The sequence below is a fragment of the Leucopleurus acutus genome (genome assembly GCF_964270905.1).
Source record: "Leucopleurus acutus genome assembly, chromosome: 3".
Classification (NCBI taxonomy): Eukaryota; Metazoa; Chordata; class Mammalia; order Artiodactyla; family Delphinidae; genus Leucopleurus; species Leucopleurus acutus.
The window spans coordinates 85,545,836-85,567,456 of NC_139145.1; the positions used below are offsets into that span (position 1 = coordinate 85,545,836).

A 21,621-nucleotide genomic window follows, 5' to 3' on the forward strand; every position below is an offset into this window, starting at 1 on the left:
AATGCAACAGTTTTAATGAACAAACAAACAAAAAAAAACCCTTGAACTAAAATCTCACAGTCATTTAAATTTTGTTAATCAAGTATACCTTTGGGGGAAATTAAGCAAAATGCTGTTCTTTTACATGAAAAGTCTGGTTTTTCCCACTTGGTAAATTACCTATAGTTGACCACTTTACATGAGGGTTAGGGTGCCACCCCTCTGCAGACAAAAATCTGCATATAACTTTACAGCTGGGGGACTTCCCTGGTGGCACAGTAGTTAAGAATCCGCTTGCCAATGCAGGGGACACGGGTTCGATCCCTGGTCTGGGAATATCCCACATGCCACAGAGCAAATAAGCCCGTGCGCCACAACTACTGAGCCTGCACTCTAGAGCCCGTGAGCCACAACTACTGATGCCCACGCATCTAGAGCCCATGCTCCACAACAAAAGAAGCCACCGCAGTGAGAAGCCCACGCACTGAAACGAAGAGTAGCCCCAGCTTGCCGCAACTAGAAAAAGCCTGTGTGCAGCAACAAAGACCCAATGCAGCCAAAAATAAAATTTTTAAAAAAAGATGATATTAACTTTACAGTTGGCCCTCCATGTCCATGGTTCTGCATCTGTGGACTCAACCAACAGTGGATCATGTAGTGCTACAGTGAGTATTTAGTGAAAGTTGTGTATAAGTGCACCTGCACAGTTCAAACCTGTGTTGTTCAAAGGTCTACTGTACTTAAATTAAGAACTAAAAACATCAAGAAGAAAGTCCATTATCATTAAAAGAAAAACTTTACCTGTCTCTATGTAGCAGCATCATATTTGGAGATGAATCAAGGCTCACAGAATGAATTAAAACTTTGTTTTTAAAGTTCCAGAACTTGAGTACTCCTTCACTACCAGTTGTAACTGTCAACTGGTTTAATCCATCCACTGCAACACCTCTAACAGATCCTTTATGGGCTTTAAAGCATATGTTAAAAGAAAAAAGAAATAAGAATTGCAACTGACTCTCTGAACACTACACAAACAGTGATTCCTTTATTTAAATATCTAAGTTCCCACTATTTAACACCCCTAAAATCTTTAAATTAATATGGATTTTAGGGAGCAGAGAGAAGATTATTATACCACTTGAGTAATAACAAAATCCATCAGGTTGATGCCATTAAGATTTCAAAAAATAGTTAAGATTTTCTGCTTAATGCAAGAAGAAAAAAAGAACCTTTAATTTCTATAATATCCACTTACCCCTAATACAACTATGACTTCATTCTCTTTATTTCAACATGGTGTTTCAAATAGATATGATGGCAGGAACTGACACATACGGCTGATGATAACCCATATACAACTTTAGCAAAATGACTGGCACTCAAGAATTTAATAAATGCCAGCGACAGTTATTAGCCTTTTATCTATCTATATTACTTTTTTTAAAAATAAGAAAAAGAAAAATAAATTCAATACCTTGATCCTTGCCAAAACTTCCTCGGTGTATACCCGACTGCATGTTATATACATCTACAGTTCCTGATGAGAGACCAATCACAGCAAAGTTTCCACAAGAAGTTATATCCACTGCCTTAAGGGAAAAAAATTAACACAAATGACACAGAAAATAGCTAACATTTTTATTGTACTTAATGGTTTCCAAAGTATTTTTTTAAATCTACTAATTATCTCATTTTTAAAAAATGAACGATAAATGAATTGCTTCGTTAATTTTCTTAAACATAATGTAATTATATTTGGGTGTATTAGAAATATCTGTTTGATTCTACCTCCATTCTCTAAGAAGTATGGAGAAATCCATACTTCCAAGACAGCAAAACATAACCAAAGTTAACTCAATTGAAATTCATTCAGGAGAATGGTATATCAACTGGTCTTCAATTTTTAATTTATTCACAACGGTACTAAAGTCAAAGCATTCCATTGCCTAATTTCTCATTACCTTACTTTTGTAATTGCTTTTATAGCGGATATAAAACTGGAACCATATCAGTTGGGATGTCCAATGAAAAAGCCCAAAATATTTTAATTACAACGTATTAGGAAGGAAATACATGAGATACTGCATGGAAAACATTTAGTTTATAAGCAGTTTCTGTAAAATAAACTCATATTTTAATACTTAAAGTAGAAATATTATATTAAAAAGATGTCTTTTTTTCTGTTAAAAACATGAGACTGGCTATGTGGTGGGTCATGCTCAGAGAAATCCTTCATTGCCACTGCATCAGTCAGATGTCACCCACCCAAGAGTTAATTTAAAAAACTGTTGAATTTATGCCTAAAGAAACAGATGACTTCTAAGACCTAAAAGAAAATATTCAACAGAGGATATTTAACTGTGCAAAGCAGCATAAGACTGATACACCACTGAGTCAAGATATCTTTACACAGCATCCACAGAAGTATGCTCCACTTACATCTATATTTTTTCTAGACAATTATAGCTTATAACTTAAAAAAAGTTTTAGATAGGAAATTATGGACTAACCTTATAAAGCATTCTATCTTCTCAAATAGAACACTAACATAATTTTACCTATTCTGAACAACTCATAAATGTTTATGCTATGTTATATATTTATCCTCTCAGGAACTAATAAAGATACTAGGCTATAACCTACAAGTAATGGCCCCTGATGGCCCTGCTATACAGTAGTCCCCCTTATCTGCAGGGAATATGTTCCAAGACCCCCAGTGGATGCCTGAAACAGTAGACAGCACCAAACCCTATATATACTATGTTTTTTTCTGTACTAATGGGCAGGTAGTGTATAGAGCATGGACACGTTAGATAAAAAGATGATTCATGACAGAGAGGGACAGTGCTACTCAGATGGCATGCAATTTAAAACTTATAAATTGTGTACTTCTGGAATTTTCTATTTAATATTTTCAGATCAAAGTTGACTGCAGATAACTGAAACCATGGAAAATGAAACCATGGATAAGGGGGGACTGCTGCACTTTCTGGAACCTGCATTTATTTTAATAGGATTTATTGTTGTTAATGGGACTGCTTCTGGAAGTCTCCTTTTACTTAGTTACTTATTCATTCTAACCTATTGTTGAAGACAGCACAAGCAAAGCAAAAATGAATAAGCTAAGAAGGTTACCTCTGATTGACAAATTGTACTCTAGCACATGGGTTCTCTGATAAATACTTACTGGTTTACTACTTATGGGCTCCTGGCTTTGTTCCAGATAGCTGACTCCAACCCAGCACCAGTTAAGTATCATTGTGTGTGTGTGTGTGTGTATACACACACACACACACAGTTCTATGAGTGATCATTATAGGCTATGAGTTAAGAACATAGGTTCTAGAAGGAGTGGTCCTAGGTTCAAATCCCAGCTCTTCCATTTACTAGTTTTACTGATCTCAGGTATATTACTCGTTACAGTAAGCCTCAGCCTCAGTTTTACTGCCTATAAAAAGAGGCTAACAATACTCCATTATCATAGGACTATTGTGAAAATAATATAATACTGATATGTGCTAGGCAGAGAGCCTAGAACAAAGTAAGCACACAAAAAATGTTAGCTGTAATTATTATTACCACTACTATTACAATAGCTACTCAAAACTTTGCAGGTAAACTTAAGAAGTTTAAGATAGACTCTCTATGGTTTACAGATAAAAGCTTAAGAGTAGATGTTTGTACTATGGAGAACAGAGCATACATACTGACAAAAAAATTTGTACAAAATAGGATCAAATGTGGTTATACTTGAAATATGCATTTTCAAAAGCAGAGGCATCTAACAAACTAATAGAGCTAATAGATAAGTTCAGCAAGGTTGTTAAGATACAAGATCAATGTGCAAAAATCAATTATATTTCCATACATTAGCAATGAACAATCCGAAATGAAATTAAGGAAAGAATTCTATTTATAACAGTACTGAAAAGAATACAATTCTAGGAAAAATTACCCAAAGAAGTATGAGGCTTGTATACTGACAACTACAAAACACTGCTAACAGAAATTAAAAATCTAATTAAGTGGAAAGACATCCCATGTTTATGGATCAGGAGTAATATTATGATGGTTAACACTCCTCAAACTGAGGTGTGGAATCAACAAGATCCCTATCAAAATCCTAACTGCCTTCTTTGCAAAAATTGACAAGCTGATGCTAAAATTCATATGAAAATGCAATAGACCAGAATAGCCAAAACAATCTTGCAAAAAGAAGAACTTGGAAGATTCAATCATCCTGATTTCAAAAAACTTACTAGAAAGGTACCATAATCAAGACAGTGTGGTACTGGCATAAAAATAGACATATAGAACAATTAAAGAAAACTGAGAATCCAGAAAAAAACCCTCACATTCATGTCAAACAATTTTTGGCAAGGGTACCCAGGCCATTCAATGGGGAAAGAACAGTGTTTTGGGCAAATGATGCTGACATAACTAGATATCCAAATGTAAAGAATGAACTTGGATGCCTACATGACATCATACACAAAAATTAACTCGAAAAGGATTACAGATCTAAATTTAAGAGCTAACATTATGAAACTCTCAGATGAAATCACAGGAGTAAATTTTTCATGGCCTTGAGTTAGGCAAAATTTTTCAAAAAACCACAAGAAAAAAAAAAAAAGGTTGGACTTCAAAATTAAAACCCCTTATGCTGAAATGACACCAACATGAAAAGGAAATGACATCCCACAGAATGGGAGAAAATATTTGCAAATGACATATGTGATAAGGGACCTGTATCCAGAATATATAAAGAGCTATTTCAACTCAAGAGGAAAAAGATAAATAACCCCATTAAACAATGGCAAAGAATTTGAATAGACATTTCTCCAAAGATGTAGAAATGGCCAATAAGTACATGAAAAGATGCTCAACATTGTTAAGTCACTGGGGAAATGCAAATCAGAAACCACAGTGATATACTACTTCATACACACTGGGACAGCAATAATCAAAAGACAGATAAGCACAAGTGTTGGCTAGGACATACAGAAATTGGAACCCTTATACATTGCTGGTGGGAATATAAACTTGTGCAGCCACTTTGGAAAACAGGTTGGCAGTTCCTCAAAAACGTTAGAGTTACATTATGACCTAACAATTCCACTCCCAGATGTAAATATAGAGAAACAAAAACATATGTCCACACAAAAACTTGTGCACTGATGTCCACAGAAGCATTATTTGTAATAGTCAAAAACTAGAAACAATACAAATGTCCACCAACTATCAATGGCTAAACAAAATTTCAAAAGTTGAAAATGAAATATTATTCAGCAATAAAAGGAATAAAGTATTGATACATGCTACAACATGGATGAACCTTAAAAACATTAACCTTAAAAATGCTAACTGAAAGAAGCCAGTCACAGAGACCATATACTGTATGATTCTATCTGTGTGAAATGCCCAGAATAGGCAAATCTATAGATAGAAAGTAGGTTGTGGTTGCCTAGGTTGGGGAGATGGCAAAGGGGAAAAGTGAGAGGATGGGGCTTATTGCTAGTGGGTACAGGGTTTCTTTCTGAGGTGATGAGAATGCTCTAAAATTAGACTGATTAGATTTTGGTGATAACTGCACAACTCTAAGAATACACTAAAACCCATTAAATTGTACACTTTAAATGAGTGAATTTTACAGTATGTGAATTATATGTCAGTAAAACTTATTTTGAAAAAGCAGAGGCAACGATTCTGCAAACCAAATTTGACATCATTTCTTTATACCTTAAAACCTGAACCCAACAGACGACTTACATTATTATCAAAAGAAAACAAAATAAAATTTTAATAGAGGAGTAAGAAGTTTTAAGTTAACAGTGGCATTTAAAAACCATATTTAAAAAAGGCTTAGACAGTACTCAATCAGACAAATGTAAGAAATGAAGGATTTAAATAACTTCTACATCTTTAACTCATTAAAGATTTAGCTGAATCTTACTCCACATTGAAAGAAAGAAAAGGAAGGAAGAAACCTTAAGATTCACTTTCACTGAATATAGTACTATATACTCAACATAATTCAGGTACGAAAGTATATTGATAAATGCTGAAATCCCCCTCAAAGTGTATCCTGAGTAATCCTATATTAATCAGAAAATTAAAATAACCAATATACAACATCTAATTAAGCAAAACTTAACTTAAACTTAAAATAATTCTCTCCAAGCTGGAAAACTTAACACTATTAGGGAAAAATTTCAAAATGTTAAACTATGTTCTTTGTTCTTTCAATGAATATTATCATTAATAAACTTGAGTATAATAAGATAACCACAAGACAGTTTTACAGGAGAAAACGCCCTTAAAAACAAGTTCACTTACTGTTGCAGTTATGTCATCTTTCTTCAGCTCTTTTGGCTTGAGAAAGTAAGCACCTATTGTAGATCTTTGATAGTTCCAGGTTGAGCAAGATAGCTTACCTTGATGGCAAGCAATGATACCATCCCAGTCACTTTCACGAGCTTCCTCTAAAACATAATTAAAAGCATAAATCAAATTGCTTTTCATTCCCTCACTCATTCATTCACGTATTTTATTTATTAAGCATTTAATATTCTCTGTTGTAATTAGGCACTAGGGACAGGATGGTAAACAGGTAATTTCTGAGAGCAATGAGCTTCCAATCTAACAAGAGATTCTGATTAGAAGAAATTACAATAAAGTAAGACGGTGTCTTGTAAGAGCACTCAGGAAGAGTTTACTAAGAGAACTGGGGAGAGTAATAAATGGTCCCTGAAAGAAGTAAAACAAATAGAAATTAATCGGGGTGGGGGGTTGCTAGAGCAGAGAGAGGTTGAGACACACACACAGGCCCAAGAGTAACTTGTACAAAATTAAGCACAGCAAGTAAGTGTCTTGAGAGGGGTGGCAGGAGGACAAGGCCACTAGGTCACATTACCAAGGGTCTTGAAAGCCATGTGAAGGAGAGGAGGTTGCACCCAAAAGGTGATAAGGAGCCATGAAAGATTTTTAAGCATATAAATGACATGATTCAGATCTTTTAGAAAGACCACTCAGGTTCTAAGATAGAAAATAAACAGGAGGGGGGGTTAAAGTTAAAAAAAAAAATGACCAGTCATCAGGTTGTTATAAATAACCTTGAAATGGAAATGGTGCCTATACAATTATTTCTATGATAGTTTTCACTCAACAATCTTATCACCTATCTACATTTTTCTTAAAATCACTTCTTCGAATGGTGCACTGCTCAAATGACACAGTATACTAAGACCTCAGTATGTTCAGATGTTTATTAAATTAGCCAGCGCTCTATGTTCTCAGTTCTCACCTTTTTACATTAGTGATTTTCTTATACCAGGCATATAATAGAATAAATAGAAGAGCTACAAAATGAAATAGCAAATATTGTTTATTAATAGCTTACAGAGAACAAAGCCTAAATTATTAGATAACAAGTTCAAATTATAAATAACTCATTTTCAGTCTTCACACAAGACTAGCATGCACTTGGGATGCATCCTGGATACTTATTAATATTTGCTGAAACATTTATTAAAATGGGAGAAATAAAGAAATATATTTTGAGTTACCCTCCGGATGCTTATTAATATTTGTAAAAACATTTATTAAAATGGAGGAAATAAAGAAATACATAGGAGGAAATAAATGACAGAGCAGAACTCGAAACACAGTATGAAGTTTCTTACCAGCTGCAAACTTTGTGATGGGTGGAAGTCTCACTGACATGGTATTCTGAAGTCCTTTACGTTTGACTCTCTTTTTATTTATTAATCCTGTGGTTAGGGGAGAAGGGAATAGAGCTATGAATCCTTCTTAATGAAAAATGTATATATAAAAAAAGCTATTCATTGTCATATAACTATAAACTTCAAGATATTCCCATTTAAGTCAGGTGCAAAATAAAGATGATATTACCACTATTATCAGTAGTATTAACAATGACAGAAATATAAATGAACAGACTGCAGTCACAATATTAGCAAAAAAATAAATATTAGCAAATTATATTAAAATATATAAAATACCACTGAATAATCTTAAATATGTAGGACCAATAGGAGGAAAACTAAAAAAACTTCACTGAGGAACATTAAAGACAACTTGAATGAGGATATATCATATTCCTAAATGTGACGATTCTTAAAAATATCAAATCTCTCCAATTTGATTCTAAGAAGAATTATTTTGGATATTGGTTTTAAAATGATCCTGAAATTCATCTGGAAGTATATACATGCATGAATAGCCAGGATATTGGCTTGCAAAGAAGAGTAATTATAAATAAAACTGAATGTTTTTGTTTAATAAACAAACTCTTTCAAATAACAGAAACCATGGGAAGGGATACAGAATAAAAGAGCCCTTTTTGCAAAAAGATAGGATGCTTCTTACTTTGATGCTTTCTCTAAGCTTCCTTCCATCTTTAAAATGTTATAGTCTGCAGATGGCTCAAGTTAGATCATTAATGTCTTTTCGGTGGCAGCAGTATGTTTTTACCACTTAAGATGTTTTTTACCACCTAAGATATCTAACTCTTCAATAACCTCACAGTAGCACCTCAATCACTTCTATAGCAACATCGATCTTAAGTATCTTACTACTACTCTTTCATACAAAGGATTTTTATTTCATCTGAAGAAAGAGGAAATTATCAATGAAACCGCCTCTGATTATCTTACAGAATCTTGAAATGATTTTTTGTGTGTGACCAACAGTTTTTTTTTCCATCTTGAAAATGACGTACCATGTCCCAAGCTCTTGTTAAATTTTTCATGTATTGTGGAAAATGACTGAAGAGTTCCATCCTGACCTGTTGATATAAAGAGAAAATGCCTAATCAAGCTTCATTGAAACAATGGACCATTTAAATCACAGCTCTTATAATATTAGATTCTACAAAAAGCTTGAAGTTAGTTTGCAGCACTTTAAAAGGCGAGCTGATTGCAACTACCTAATTTATCATATTCAACTGCACACAGAATGCCATTTAGTAAGAACAAAGGATAAACTGAGGTGCTAATAATTGCCAGTAGATTATCTGTATAGGCAAGGGCCACATTTCTGGAATTTGCCCTTTCTGTCTCTGAGGATTAGTAAATAGAATGACACTCCAAATAAAAGTATTAGCAGCTACAGTGTTCCCTGAAGTATTGAAAAACAATCACCTCATTTTACCCAGATTTCCAAGTCACTCAAAGGGGCATTTGAATCTAAAACTGTGTAAATACCAAATAAATATTAAATACCTAATAAATATTAAACACTGTTCTCATTACTTGCTGAAATAAATTAATGCACAAAGCAGAAACTCACTTGCGCTAAGAATTTGTTGTCCGTTTTGTCCATAATATCTTATTTTGGTAAGAGGAGCACTATGTCCCATTCTGAATCTCAAAAGCCGGCCTTCACCTGTGGGACCATCAAATATCCATATCTGCCAAGAAATAAAAAAGTAAGGTTCTTCCACAATGTTTTAAGTGGTCTGCAAGCAGTCAAATCATCTCCTATACAAATGTGGCACTGGGTATTGCGTGCAGACCACTGACCCTGGAGTGGGGGCTGGGAAAAGCTAAGCTGTAACTCTCTCACTTTACTAAAATCATGTAACCTGCTATGCGTTCTATTTCATCTGTATCAATATCTCATCCCATATTCCCTTCATCTGCTAGGTTCCAGGCTGATACAGTACAGCAGGCTTATAATAACCAAAGGGTAGGACACATGAGCCAAGAAAGATAAGAATCATAGTACCCTGAGAGCATTGTCAGCACCATTTGTGACAAGAAGTGGTTCTCTATGGAGAAATGTCAGTCCGGCAATTGCTGTAGAATGTGCATTTCTCATTTGATTGATTAACTTTTTGTCTTCTAGATCCCAGAGTCCAATATGGCCACATGGGCTTCCAGCTGCCATTACTGGATGACCATCTGTTGTTAAAATAGAATACATAAAGAAAAACGTGCAACATAAAACAATTAAACTTAAGAATTTCTCTCTCCATCCTTTTAATCCATAAATATAAAGTTTAAAAAAAGACTATACACCAATAATCTATCAATATTCCTTTGGCTCTTTATATTCCAGTATTTCATTCATTTCTATTACATTAAATTATAAGAAAATATTAAGAAAATCTCTATGAGCTTCAAACTAATGCATTTCAAGTGTTCTTAATTTTCATCAATCAATAAATTAAGAACTTCCCTGGTGGCACAGTGGTTAAGAATCCACCTGCCAACGCAGGGGACACGGGTTTAAGCCCTGGTCCGGGAAGATCCCACATGCCGCAGAGCAACTAAGACCGTGCGCCACAACTACTGAGCCCGTGCTCTGCAATAAGAGAAGCCACCGCAATGAGAAGCCCTCGCACCTCCGCGAAGAGTAGCCCCCATTCGCCGCAACCAGAGAAAGCCCCTGCACAGCAACGAAGACCCACCGCAGCCAAAAATAAATTAAAAAAAAAAAAAAAGTTAAGTTACCTGTGCGAAATGAAATCGAAGTAATAGGTCCCCAGTCTTGACGAAACTTCATTAATGTTTCATCAAACTTAATGTTGTGAATGATAATCTGACCCGACATAAGACCAACAGCAACAACATCCACAGCTGGTGCCTGAAAATTAAATTACTCAACTTTTTATTTTCTTAATCAAATTAAATTAATAGCTTTAATAATACTGATGATTACATCATTGCTTATGTGTTATCAAATTATTAATAGCTTTAATAATACTGATGAGTACATCATTACTTATGTGTTATCAAAAGAAATAATGGAATATCTAATCTAATAGTCTATGATTATAATCTTCTTCTTTTTTTTTTTTTTTTTTGCGGTACGTGGGCCTCTCACTGTTGTGATCTCTCCCGTTGTGGAGCACAGGCTCCGGACGCACAGGCTCAGCGGCCATGGCTCACGGGCCTTGCTGCTCCGTGGCATGTGGGATCTTCCCGGACCGGGGCACGAACCCGTGTCCCCTGCATCAGCAGGCGGACTCTCAACCACTGCGCCACCAGGGGAGCCCTATAATCTTCATTTTATAAATGGTCTTACATACAGACTCCATAAATTTCTTTATTTTAGCACACAAGATCAATGTCTAATACCATTACAAAATGGAATCAGGCTAAACATGTTATTAATTTGCCATCAAGTAACTACTACGCATGAGACCCTGTGTAGAAGCTGGGTATACTAAAACAAGTACGATGTCTTGCCCTCAAAGGACCTAGTCATCTGATACCTTTGGGGTCTTCTGGGTAGGTAAAAGCAGAGTAAGGCTGACGGTAGTGTGAGAGAATAAAGGAATGTATATAAACTGGGCAGGTATAAGCAACTGACATTTAGAAAGACAAGGGTACATGGCTGTATATGTGTCCAAAATAGATATAAGATTCTCTGCAGACATACAGTCATTCATTCATACATGTCCTATAGACTCATAAAAACAAAAAGCAGTTATTTCTGGAAAAGTCAAGCATTTAATGAATTATTAAGATTTGGGTCCCAATTATCTCAAGCTACAAATCTCAACATCCTGACAAATTTCTCCGAATGACCTAAAATCTCCCTTGCTTCACTGAAAAACTCATCTCCGCTCTTTACAAGGCACTGGACTACATGCTTACAAAATGAGTGGTAAACATGGTTCCATAGCAACCACAGATTTAGAGCCTAATTCCAGGCAAAAAGGTTTCCACAACGTTTATAGACAAAGGCGCTGTTTTCAATTACATTTCCAAAACACTATTTTTTATGGTAATATTTGTAAAGATACACTAGTCTATATATTATTTTGTCTTTAGGTCCAAAAATATGGTTGGCCCCTGAAAATGAAAGATGCTACTACTATGAGCTTCATTTCTTCTTTGACATAACAGAAAAATACTAACCTGCTGAAGCGCTGTCACTCCAACTTTCCATCCCGCAAATGTATACAGAAGTTTACTACAACAAGAAAAATAGTTGAAAGCTATTTTTTTTGGGGGGGGGCAGAAAAACAAAATCAACTACATATTAAAAAATGAAATAATAACAGGTGATATTTATTAAGTTCTTACTCTGCCCCACACTATTCTAAGTATATATATTAAAATAATTCCATGAGGTAGATACCACCATTTTCCAGATAAAGAAACTAAGAAACTTAATTATGTGAAAAAAATCAAGCTAAGATCACATGGCTAAAATTGACAGAGCCCAGAGAGACCAACTCCAGATCCTAAGCTGCTAAGAACTACTCTACCATGCAACATCTTTAAGAAATTAAATAGAAAGAAAAAAAATACATGAGTAACCATGTTATATGACAGATACAATTTAAAATAAAATCTTAGAATATTGGCAGATCTCATTTTTCACTGCAACGTGTTCCTAGAAACATATCACAAAAGGGAATATATTATAATTACAATACTCCTTGTATGTTACATGACTGTTATACGACAATACTGACGCTGCTCTAAATTTCAGAATCAAGCCATAAATGATAAAGAATCCATAGAGCAGAGATATATGAAATTGTTATAATGACAAAGTACTTAAGCATATGTTAAATTTTTTAAGGGGCACAGATTAGATCACTCAGTGATTATCCAAGGGATACTTAATGTACAATAAAGAGTGTAAACATCACATAAAGAACCTAAAGAGATAACCTTAGGGCACAGAATATTTCAGTCATTATCCCTCAGCCTAGTGCAGCGTAGGTAGTCAATGATATTTATTAAATTGAACAGAAACACTGAATTAGAACTAGGATAAACATTAAACCTCTGAAAATCTTATTTCCCTTTTCGAATTTATAAGGGCTTTGGAAAGAACAATTTGGATGGTCAAATATTTTTGTTTGCCCTTTTAATGCTATACAAAGAAAAGTGAGCTGCCACTTTTTTCTCTGGATAAACGTTCAAATAACAGGCAGAGGTATCTAAAATCATTTATCTAGACCCCAAGCTATACCAATAATATTAAGTAGATATCCGTCATGTCTGTGGTTGATGATCAATGTACTTTTACCCTGAAAACCATTCCTAAATGCTAGCACTAAATTAACACTGATTTGCTTTGCCATCTTACCTTTCTTAGTTTACTGAGAACTAAAAGCTTCCCAGTGACAATCTCATAATTATCTTCTGATCCTGTGTACTAGAGCCTTCTTTACAGCTTTATGAATTCTTTACAGTGACTAAGGCCGTTAGTATATACTTTTCAACGAGGATTTATGAAGCTGCCTACCATGTTCCAAGACCATATCCGAGCTTTCACATATGTGATGCCGTGAGTATAACTCCAAAAACAGGTATATTTACTGAAAGCTCTCCAAATAAACATATAAAGGCAAGGAGAATTGAGAGACTTAAGTACGCATCAGGGAGTAGTGATGAGGATTAGGTAAGAATCACTTATGTTCTAAATATTGTGCTTACTTGGATTTTACATTCCACAACTGGAGGCTTCCTTGTTCACTGCCAAGAAGTATTTTATTCAAGTAGGTACTCGGATGCAAAATTGCAGAAATTTTAAATACTGATTTATCAAAAGACAACTGCAGGTATTCTTCTATGAAAGTAAAAGTTATAAACAATATGTAACTTTTTAATAAAATAGTTTAAAATATTTTTCATATACCCATATATTTAGCACTTAAAATCTACCATATCAAAGATTTATGTACTAATATAAATCAAAGACATATGCTAACCTATAAACATTCCCTGAGAAATTAAACAAATGTGATGAGGGTCAACTTGCAAATTTAACTTTGACTGTCAAGAATTTTCTAAAAGTTCTAATATCAATACTGTTTAAAATTTCACTGACAAATTGGTTTACAGGAATGAAAACAAGGGTTCAAAAAAAAATGACACTAGGGATCAGACTTAGTATTTTTATAATTTGATCAAGAGGCAGCAAATGTTCCAAGTGAAGCGCATGCACTGAGCTGAGCTATTCTAGGGAGTGAAGGACCAAATATCTAGAGAGCTTGACTGGCTCCTCAAACATGTAAAAGTCAGAGGCAAACTTCAGTGAAAGGAGCAGTGCTTGTCACATTTTCACAGGAGAACCTCTAGCAGAGGAGAAGACCTTATAGCCCCGTGGAGTAGAAAATGGCACAGCCAGCTCTCTCTCGCTGCAAGATCAAAACATTTTTTGAAATGCCACGTATGTTTAAAATTTCTATGTGTGAATTTTCTTTTCTACTTCACAGTTCATCCACGATGAAAACAATTTTTCACTAAATTTCCTAATAAATTTGAATATCAGAGAAGGTACATTTCTTTTAATCTTTAGTTTCACATACTATCTGGTTGCTACACACTCCCAGGGGTATGTGTACCCCAGTTTAAGGAGAATAGATTAACAGGTGAAAATTACATAAATTTTACTTAAATACTATTTTAAAAGATTCTTGCCTCTGTTCGTAACTAACAGTTTTACTTAAGATCACCACAAACAGCTCCCTGAAGACACTGTGCTGCAGCAACAGCAACAAAAAGCTGGACATAAGGATCAACAGAAAGCCTACTGAACTCTAAGAATCAGGTTCTCTAATTTTATAAAAGGCCTTTTAACATCCATCTGCACAGGTACTACCTTTGGAATTCTGTTCCCTCCATCTGAGCAAAGACAAAACAAACAGTGACTAATCTGAACAAGAACATGGAATGACTCCCAGGAGGGCAATCTTTCTAGGATTTTTACTAAAAATAAACACATTACATCAAAAAATGAGTTAATCAAGAGATAACAAAAGCTAAAAATGTAACAGATTAAAAAACTTAAAAGCTTTAATTCATGAGAGACCCCACAGTCTTTTACATGAAGAAAGCTGGGGATATTCTGGTGATAAGTTCCTAACCTTTGAAGATAACATGGTCCTATAAACATAGCTCAGTGACACTGTTTAAGAATATCACAGTTAAAGGACACTGACTCATATTCTTAGAAAAAGGCTGTATATTTTCCTTCAGATTACTGGATCTTCAAGTTTACTATTATAATCTCACTTACTGAAAGTTGAAAATACAAACCAAGTATTACTCAGATGTGAACATACACCAAAATTCACCCCACAGAGAAAATAATATAACATGTCATTAAACTTGGAGAACTGCTATACTAATACTGAACTAGTCTTAGTTCAGAAAAACACATTAAGCAGGTTATAAACAGTTAGCTCAACTAGCTGACTAAAATTATTGATACTTACCCATTTTTTACTTAGAACCTTTTTCCTTACACTTGTTAAAGATTCTTAAAATTTTTTTTACTGCTTTACTCCTCTGATATAGAAGTTATGCTTGCCTAGATACTTAATTTTAGCTACACACATACTACCCCAAGATAAAGCAATAAATTGGTTCTTACCTTCTGAATATATGTGCCAAATAATAAGAATACCGTCAGTATCAACAGAAATAACGTGATCCCCAAAGGGTTGCAAAAGATGGATTTCTGCCTTATGACCCTTAAAGGTATGTACTACCTACAATGTCAAAGTTCAAAGGAATTTCATTATTATTATTCATTCATCATGTATTATTATTCATATTATCCAAAAAACAGGCTAATCCTGAAGATGCTCATGTTAAGAAATGTGGTCCAACTTTTGATTACCCAAGGTTAGATTAACAAATAGCAAGGAATCAGGCATTTTTACCTGCTCCCCCAGCCAGTCCAATAAGGAAACATGAACTAGGAACACAGAAATGAGATCTCTGAGGCTCAGCTTCTCAACTGAGCTTAGGAAGCATGCACACAGCTGGGTCCCTCACCCCATCCAATCAGCGCAATTCCATGCTGATGGTATGTTCTAGAAGGCTGACCTCTACAGCCATCACCAGCTGGCTTCCACATGAGACAAGGGAGAGAGATATAGGATACTCCTTCCATATAGCTTTCTGTCTTGACACAGACACCCTTACCCTTACAGCAGCAGCTGCATCCTCAATAACTACAGTCCCCTCCCCCACGGTTTCAGTTCCCACCAGGCTCCAGAAACACTATTTCTTCTCCTTGTCCCTTTGGCCCTAGGGATGGTAACCGCTTCCTACAGTTGATAGTCTCTGATACCTTTCTACCCCTACTTTCTATGTTTATCTCCCAGGGAAAACTACAAATTGCAATATTTTGCAAAAAAAAAAACGACACTTTTCCTGACTCTCTAAAAGTCAAAACAACTCCCATTAAAGAACTGTACAGGTAAGTTGCCTTCCTCTGCCGTAGGTAGTGATGATGGAAAATGTTGGGAACAAACATCATCAGTCCAAGTTAAACTTTGAAAAGCACAGTGATTCTATCACTTGGCTATCTAGGCATCCCCATGGCCACTTTCCCTTTTCATTCTGGACCACTAGAGCCAGGTCGCCTCTCAAGTCAGTTGTTCCAGGACAAACTTAGAAATGAATGAGTAAATTAACAAGAAAAGATCCTTCCTTAGTAGAGAAAACAGAGAATCTAGCTTTCTCTATATAGGAAACAAGCACTTGGTTCTTAGAAAATGAGTCATGGGCTGTGTTATTCATAATGAAAAAGTCAATCCACATAAAGCAGTAGTGCAAATAGGAATCTCTTAGGAAAACATTTTCAAACTACTCTTAACTAAATCCTACCCCAACCAAATAAACAAAGTAGAAAACTCCAGAGATAGGACGTGGCTGGTCACAAAAATGTTTTATGAGCTGTGCAAATAATTCTAACATTGATCCTTGGCAAAGAAAACTGACCTAAAGCACCAGTTTTAACTAATTTTGAGAATTTGATGAAATCAACTTTCTCTTCCTCCAGAAAAGTGAATATACATTAAAAAAAAAAATGTCCAGAGTGTCCCAGATGAAGAATTAACATTAAAGTTCCCTCAACTACCATGACAATCAACTACTGACTGCAAAAGACAAACAAATTAAAATAGTTCAGTGATACAAACCTCTTTATTACGGGCAAAGGCAGAGAAAACATTCCCATAAGCAGCAAACACTAGCCTCCCATCAGCTGCCATACAACAGATATCCTGTGGAAGGGAGTTACCTAGGAAAAAGGAAATATAAGAAGTAAGGATTTTTAAGATCTTGGAACAAATAGAAACCTCAAGTATATGTATAACATTTTTCCTGACTATAATTTAAAAATATGTATGTATGAGAATCAGAGTATAAAATTTAGATTTCAATGTTATTTTAGACATCTAATAGTAACTATCACACTAAAAATATGACATCACCTTGACCTTCCCTAGAGAATTAATGTCTGGTATTTGCAGACATAAAAATGTAATCCTAAAGAAATGAGAAGAAGCTTTTGAGGTTATTTGGAAAAAAAAAAAAAATCCTCACTAAATACACAAAACTCTGGCAGATGGTCACCTAGCCTTCATATGAATGCCTTCAGGAACATCAAGTTCCTAATAACTGCAGGAAAATTTTAAAAGTAAATCAAAACCTAGAACTCTAACTCTACCCTTTAGAGTAACCTAAAAAAACCTCCACACGATATTCTACATGCTGACCTTTCAAGTGAATAATATGGTTTCCACTCAGTCTTCTCCAAGATAAATATGCCATTTCTTATGATAGGATTTCTTGATTCCTCTCTCACTACCATGGTCACACTGGCCTTTTCTTTTTACTTCCTATTTTGGGGGCGGGAGGCTTAAAATATAGAGAATCGCTTTAAGTATCTTTCATGCTGATATTCTGCTTTGGGATTTCATTTCCAAAATACTATTTTTATTGGTTTACCCTTCGCTTTAGTATTTGACTTAGGTTTTAGTGCCCTTCTACTGCCTTCTATAATTTTAAAAATATAAGTTTATCAGACATGTACACTGGATTCTTTATAGCTCTGTTTCTCTTACAAAGATCATATTTGATGGTGAAACTAGAATCTCTCAGCCCTGGCAAGCTCTTTATTCTATTAAAGAGTTTTCAAAAAAAAAAATTCCTTCCACTGGGGAAAAAAATATTAAAATGTGGAAAAAGGGAAAACTCTTTCTTACAATAGAATGATAGAATCAGAAAATCACTGATAATCATCCTACTAATAACTGATTCAGGCAAGAATCATCACCAAATGATAAACCTAGCAGTAGTTGAAACTTTGTAGAGTAAAAGGACACTTACATGGTCTCAATGTATCTTACCACTTATTACATTTATTAGTTACAAAGGGTAAAACTTTAAAATGGAGCTGCCTGATAAATGTCACCTTAACCAAATGATCAAAGTTTTCACTGCCAGGAATAAGACTAACCAATAGCATGTGCCTCCTGATATGGTTCATTGAGAATTCAGCATCATTTCTGTTTTTATTGCCATACTGCATAACCTGAATCTAATCATCAGGAAGCATTAGAAAAAGTCAAACTGAAGAATATTCTAAAAAAGAACTAGCCTATACTCTTCAAAAAATAAATGTTGTAAAACACAAAGAAAGTCTGATGAATTAGTCTAGATTAAAGAAGACCAAAGAGACATGACAACTGAAGGCAACACACGATCCTGTCTTGGACTTTTTGTTGTTGTTGCTATGTAAGTTTACTATAAATACACGCTGGAGTCCTTGTTTTGCAAGTCTTAAATTATGTCAAAATTATAAAAAATTTTAAGATACTAAACATGCACAAATTCAGGATAAAGTCTATACTTACTTACTGCAACCAGACTAAGTTTCTGAACCTGTCTTAAAGAAAAAAGAAATGATTAAATTTTTACTAACAAAAACAACTATAATAATTTAACATTTGAAGATTAAGATCTAACCTCATACATAAATTTGCTATTCTGTCCTTCCTTAAAGAGACACTTAACTGACCCTAACTTTCATTATTAGGAAAGCTTATATTTTCTACTATTTCATCAGATGAAAGGGTAGGTGTCACACATAGTTTTCTATATGGGTCATGTAGTAAATATTTTAACGCTTTGCATGCTGTGCGGTTTTTGTTGCAATTACTCAACTGATAATGTACCACGAAAGCAGCCATATATGACATAAAAACAAACGTGCATGGCTGTATTCCAATACATTTGACTTATGGATATAGACTGTAATTTTCAAAATTTTCGTATGCCATGAAATATTATTCTTCTTTGGATTATTTCCCAATCATTTAAAAACGTCAAAACCATTCATCTCAGAAGCACAGAGCTCAGAGGGGTATAAGGAGAAATTCATACCCTAGAGATGTGTAAGACTGAAAGAGCCCTTGAAGATGAATTAAATAATCTGTTTCTTAATCAAGAGTATATGGATGTCTCCATCCCACGTCAAAATTTGATTATACTGCATCCTACTACTATGCAAATTTTACTTGGAGATTATGCTATATTAGAATAAACACAAACATACACAGGAAAATAAATAAATAAAAACGTCATGGGTCATACAAAAACTGTTGGCAGAACTGGCTTGCAGGCTGCAGTTTGTGGACCCCAATTTATGGTTACTGATCCAGCTATGTGACTTTAAGAAAGTTACTCAGGGGAAGTTTAGGGAAATTAGCTTGCTATCAAATGTGGACTGTCCCCTACAACATAATTAATCGCACCCCCTCCAGTTATCCCAATGTTTTTTAGCCTGTATTTCTAACCCAGCTCTTGTCGCGAATTGCACAAAATTGCTTGCAAGTCTTTCTGAAGAAGTCTTTCTGATGAAGAAGGTGGTGGCGCCAGGGAGTTTTTAAAATCACATTTACATCTTCAAGAGAACTTCAACAAATATTTACAGAGCAAATACATTGCTATTGAACTGAAATATTCTCTAGTACCTCCCCCTAGACAGACTGCCTCCGAAACTCTTCCCAAGCAGACTTCAAGGGCTAAATCAACACGTGGATGTAATGCGGTGGCGAAAGCCCTTGGTAGGTGACGGAGCAGAGCGGGATTGCCACAGAGTTGGGGGCCGGGGAGGGTGATTCCCGGGAAGCGGGTGAAAGAAGTCACTCACGTCATAGGTGTGGAAGCTTTTGCCCACGCACGTCGTCACATAGAATCGGCGCTTCAGCGCACTGAACCGCACCACGTGTGGAATGTCGTTGCTGAAAAGCCCCAAAGCCCGGAACCCCGCGAAAAGGGCGCTAGCAGTGCGGTCTCCTGCGCTCCGCTCCATTGCTTCCGCGGTGGGGTTTCCCCTGGGCTCCAGTCCCAGTGGAAACCGCGCACCCAGGGTCTCTGCGCGTCTCGTGGAACAATCCTTTGCCGGGTTCCCAAGCGCTTCCGGTCCCCGCTGCCAATCGCGTGAGCGGAGACTGTCCTCAGTGCACTTGAAAAAGAGCTCCCTGCGGAGCTCGAAGGGGAGGCGCGACTTCAGTTCCGCCGTCCACAGTCTGCAGCAGTTTAACGGTGCTCGCAGCTCTCCCGGGCCTGGAAGACACTCGAGTCACTTTTCAGCGGGACCTTAGGGGAGGGGAAAGACTGGGGAAGCAAGCACAGGGCCAGGAGGGTGAAGGGGAAACCGAAGACTTAACTCAGATGGAGTCAGGTTAAACGTGTGAAACGATGAGACTGCCAAGAAAATTTGAACGCTGAGTGGATATTTGATGATATTAAGACATTATTGTTTAAATATGTGATAGTAGTATTGTGATTATGTTTTTAAAGGTCTTTATCTTTTGGAGATATGTATTTATGGATGAAATTATGTATCTGGAGATTTGTTTTCAAAATAATTGGGAATGAGGTGCATGGTTTAGATGACATAAGATTGGTAATTATTTAATCTGGGGAATGAGTATGTGAGAGTTCATAATACTGTCCTGCTTCCTTTTAAAATCAAAATTTCCCATAATAAAAATATTTTTGTTTGCTTTTTACTGAGTTTGTTTAAAGTAAAATATAAATTGGAATATTAATGGATTATTAATTTTTACCTGTGAGTCATGGAAATATGTACAAATGTTTTTAATTACTAGATAAACAGTAAGAGTTCTCTAAATTTTGTATAATGCACATATTATTTTTATAATCACAAAGACTTCTGTCTATATTGACAGTTTGGGGATAAAATTGAAAAAGTTTCCTGTTCAGGACTTTACAGTTCACAAAGCCTTTGATAACACCCATTATCTTAATATAATCCTCAAATTAAGACTGTGAGGTGTTTAGGGCAAAAATTATATTGTTGTTTTACAAATGAGGAAATTGATTCATTGGGATTAAATGATTTGTTCAGTTCCAAGATTATTTAGTGCCAAAATCCAGACTAGCACAAGGTTTAGAAAAGGATAAGTAGAGATCACTGAGGGGCAGCTGGAGGGTGGGAGAAATCATTCAGCAATCTGATTTTCAAGATCACATGATGGGTGTGTGTTCGCATTAGATAAGAAACCTGAGGTTCCCAGAGATTACCTGACTTGTCCAGGGTCACTTAATTAATGGTAGTGTAGCAATTTGAATGTAGGCCTATCTGACAATTAGATTTATGTTCTTTGACCTACATCTGGACAATAAGACAAACGTTTAAAAATTAGAACTGTCATGGAAAATCTAGTCATATGGTAGCAGTAGACGTGCATGTTAGCTATTTTGCTGTGATCTTTTAAAGGGACCATGTGAGTTTTCCAGTTTTAGCAGTTGGTCAGAGTACATTTCTCCCCATCAGTTGCCTCCCTGAGTTTCTTGCTATTTAGCAGCCAGCAAAGTGTTTGAA

The 21,621-nt window shown here is 35.5% G+C and overlaps 1 protein-coding gene across 2 annotated transcripts in view; it reads right to left on the reverse strand.

Moving 5' to 3' along the window:
- The window catches only part of WDR36 (WD repeat domain 36), a 37,646-nt gene extending 17,480 nt beyond the window's left edge, over positions 1–20,166 (reverse strand). For both annotated transcript variants that reach the window (XR_014326071.1, XM_082835507.1), the window contains exons 1-14: positions 19,921–20,166; positions 18,623–18,650; positions 16,904–17,004; positions 15,346–15,463; positions 13,404–13,536; positions 11,868–11,922; positions 10,455–10,587; positions 9,727–9,902; positions 9,289–9,409; positions 8,720–8,785; positions 7,662–7,748; positions 6,316–6,461; positions 1,454–1,568; positions 781–946 (exon numbers count right to left, since the gene is read on the reverse strand). Coding sequence is in view for 1 of the 2 variants with exons in the window: in XM_082835507.1 (XP_082691633.1) it covers positions 781–946; positions 1,454–1,568; positions 6,316–6,461; positions 7,662–7,748; positions 8,720–8,785; positions 9,289–9,409; positions 9,727–9,902; positions 10,455–10,587; positions 11,868–11,922; positions 13,404–13,536; positions 15,346–15,463; positions 16,904–17,004; positions 18,623–18,650; positions 19,921–20,082 (1,607 nt within the window). In the remaining variant the exon portion in view is untranslated. The remainder of the gene's footprint in view (positions 1–780; positions 947–1,453; positions 1,569–6,315; positions 6,462–7,661; positions 7,749–8,719; positions 8,786–9,288; positions 9,410–9,726; positions 9,903–10,454; positions 10,588–11,867; positions 11,923–13,403; positions 13,537–15,345; positions 15,464–16,903; positions 17,005–18,622; positions 18,651–19,920) is intronic.
- Positions 20,167–21,621: the final 1,455 nt, after the last annotated feature.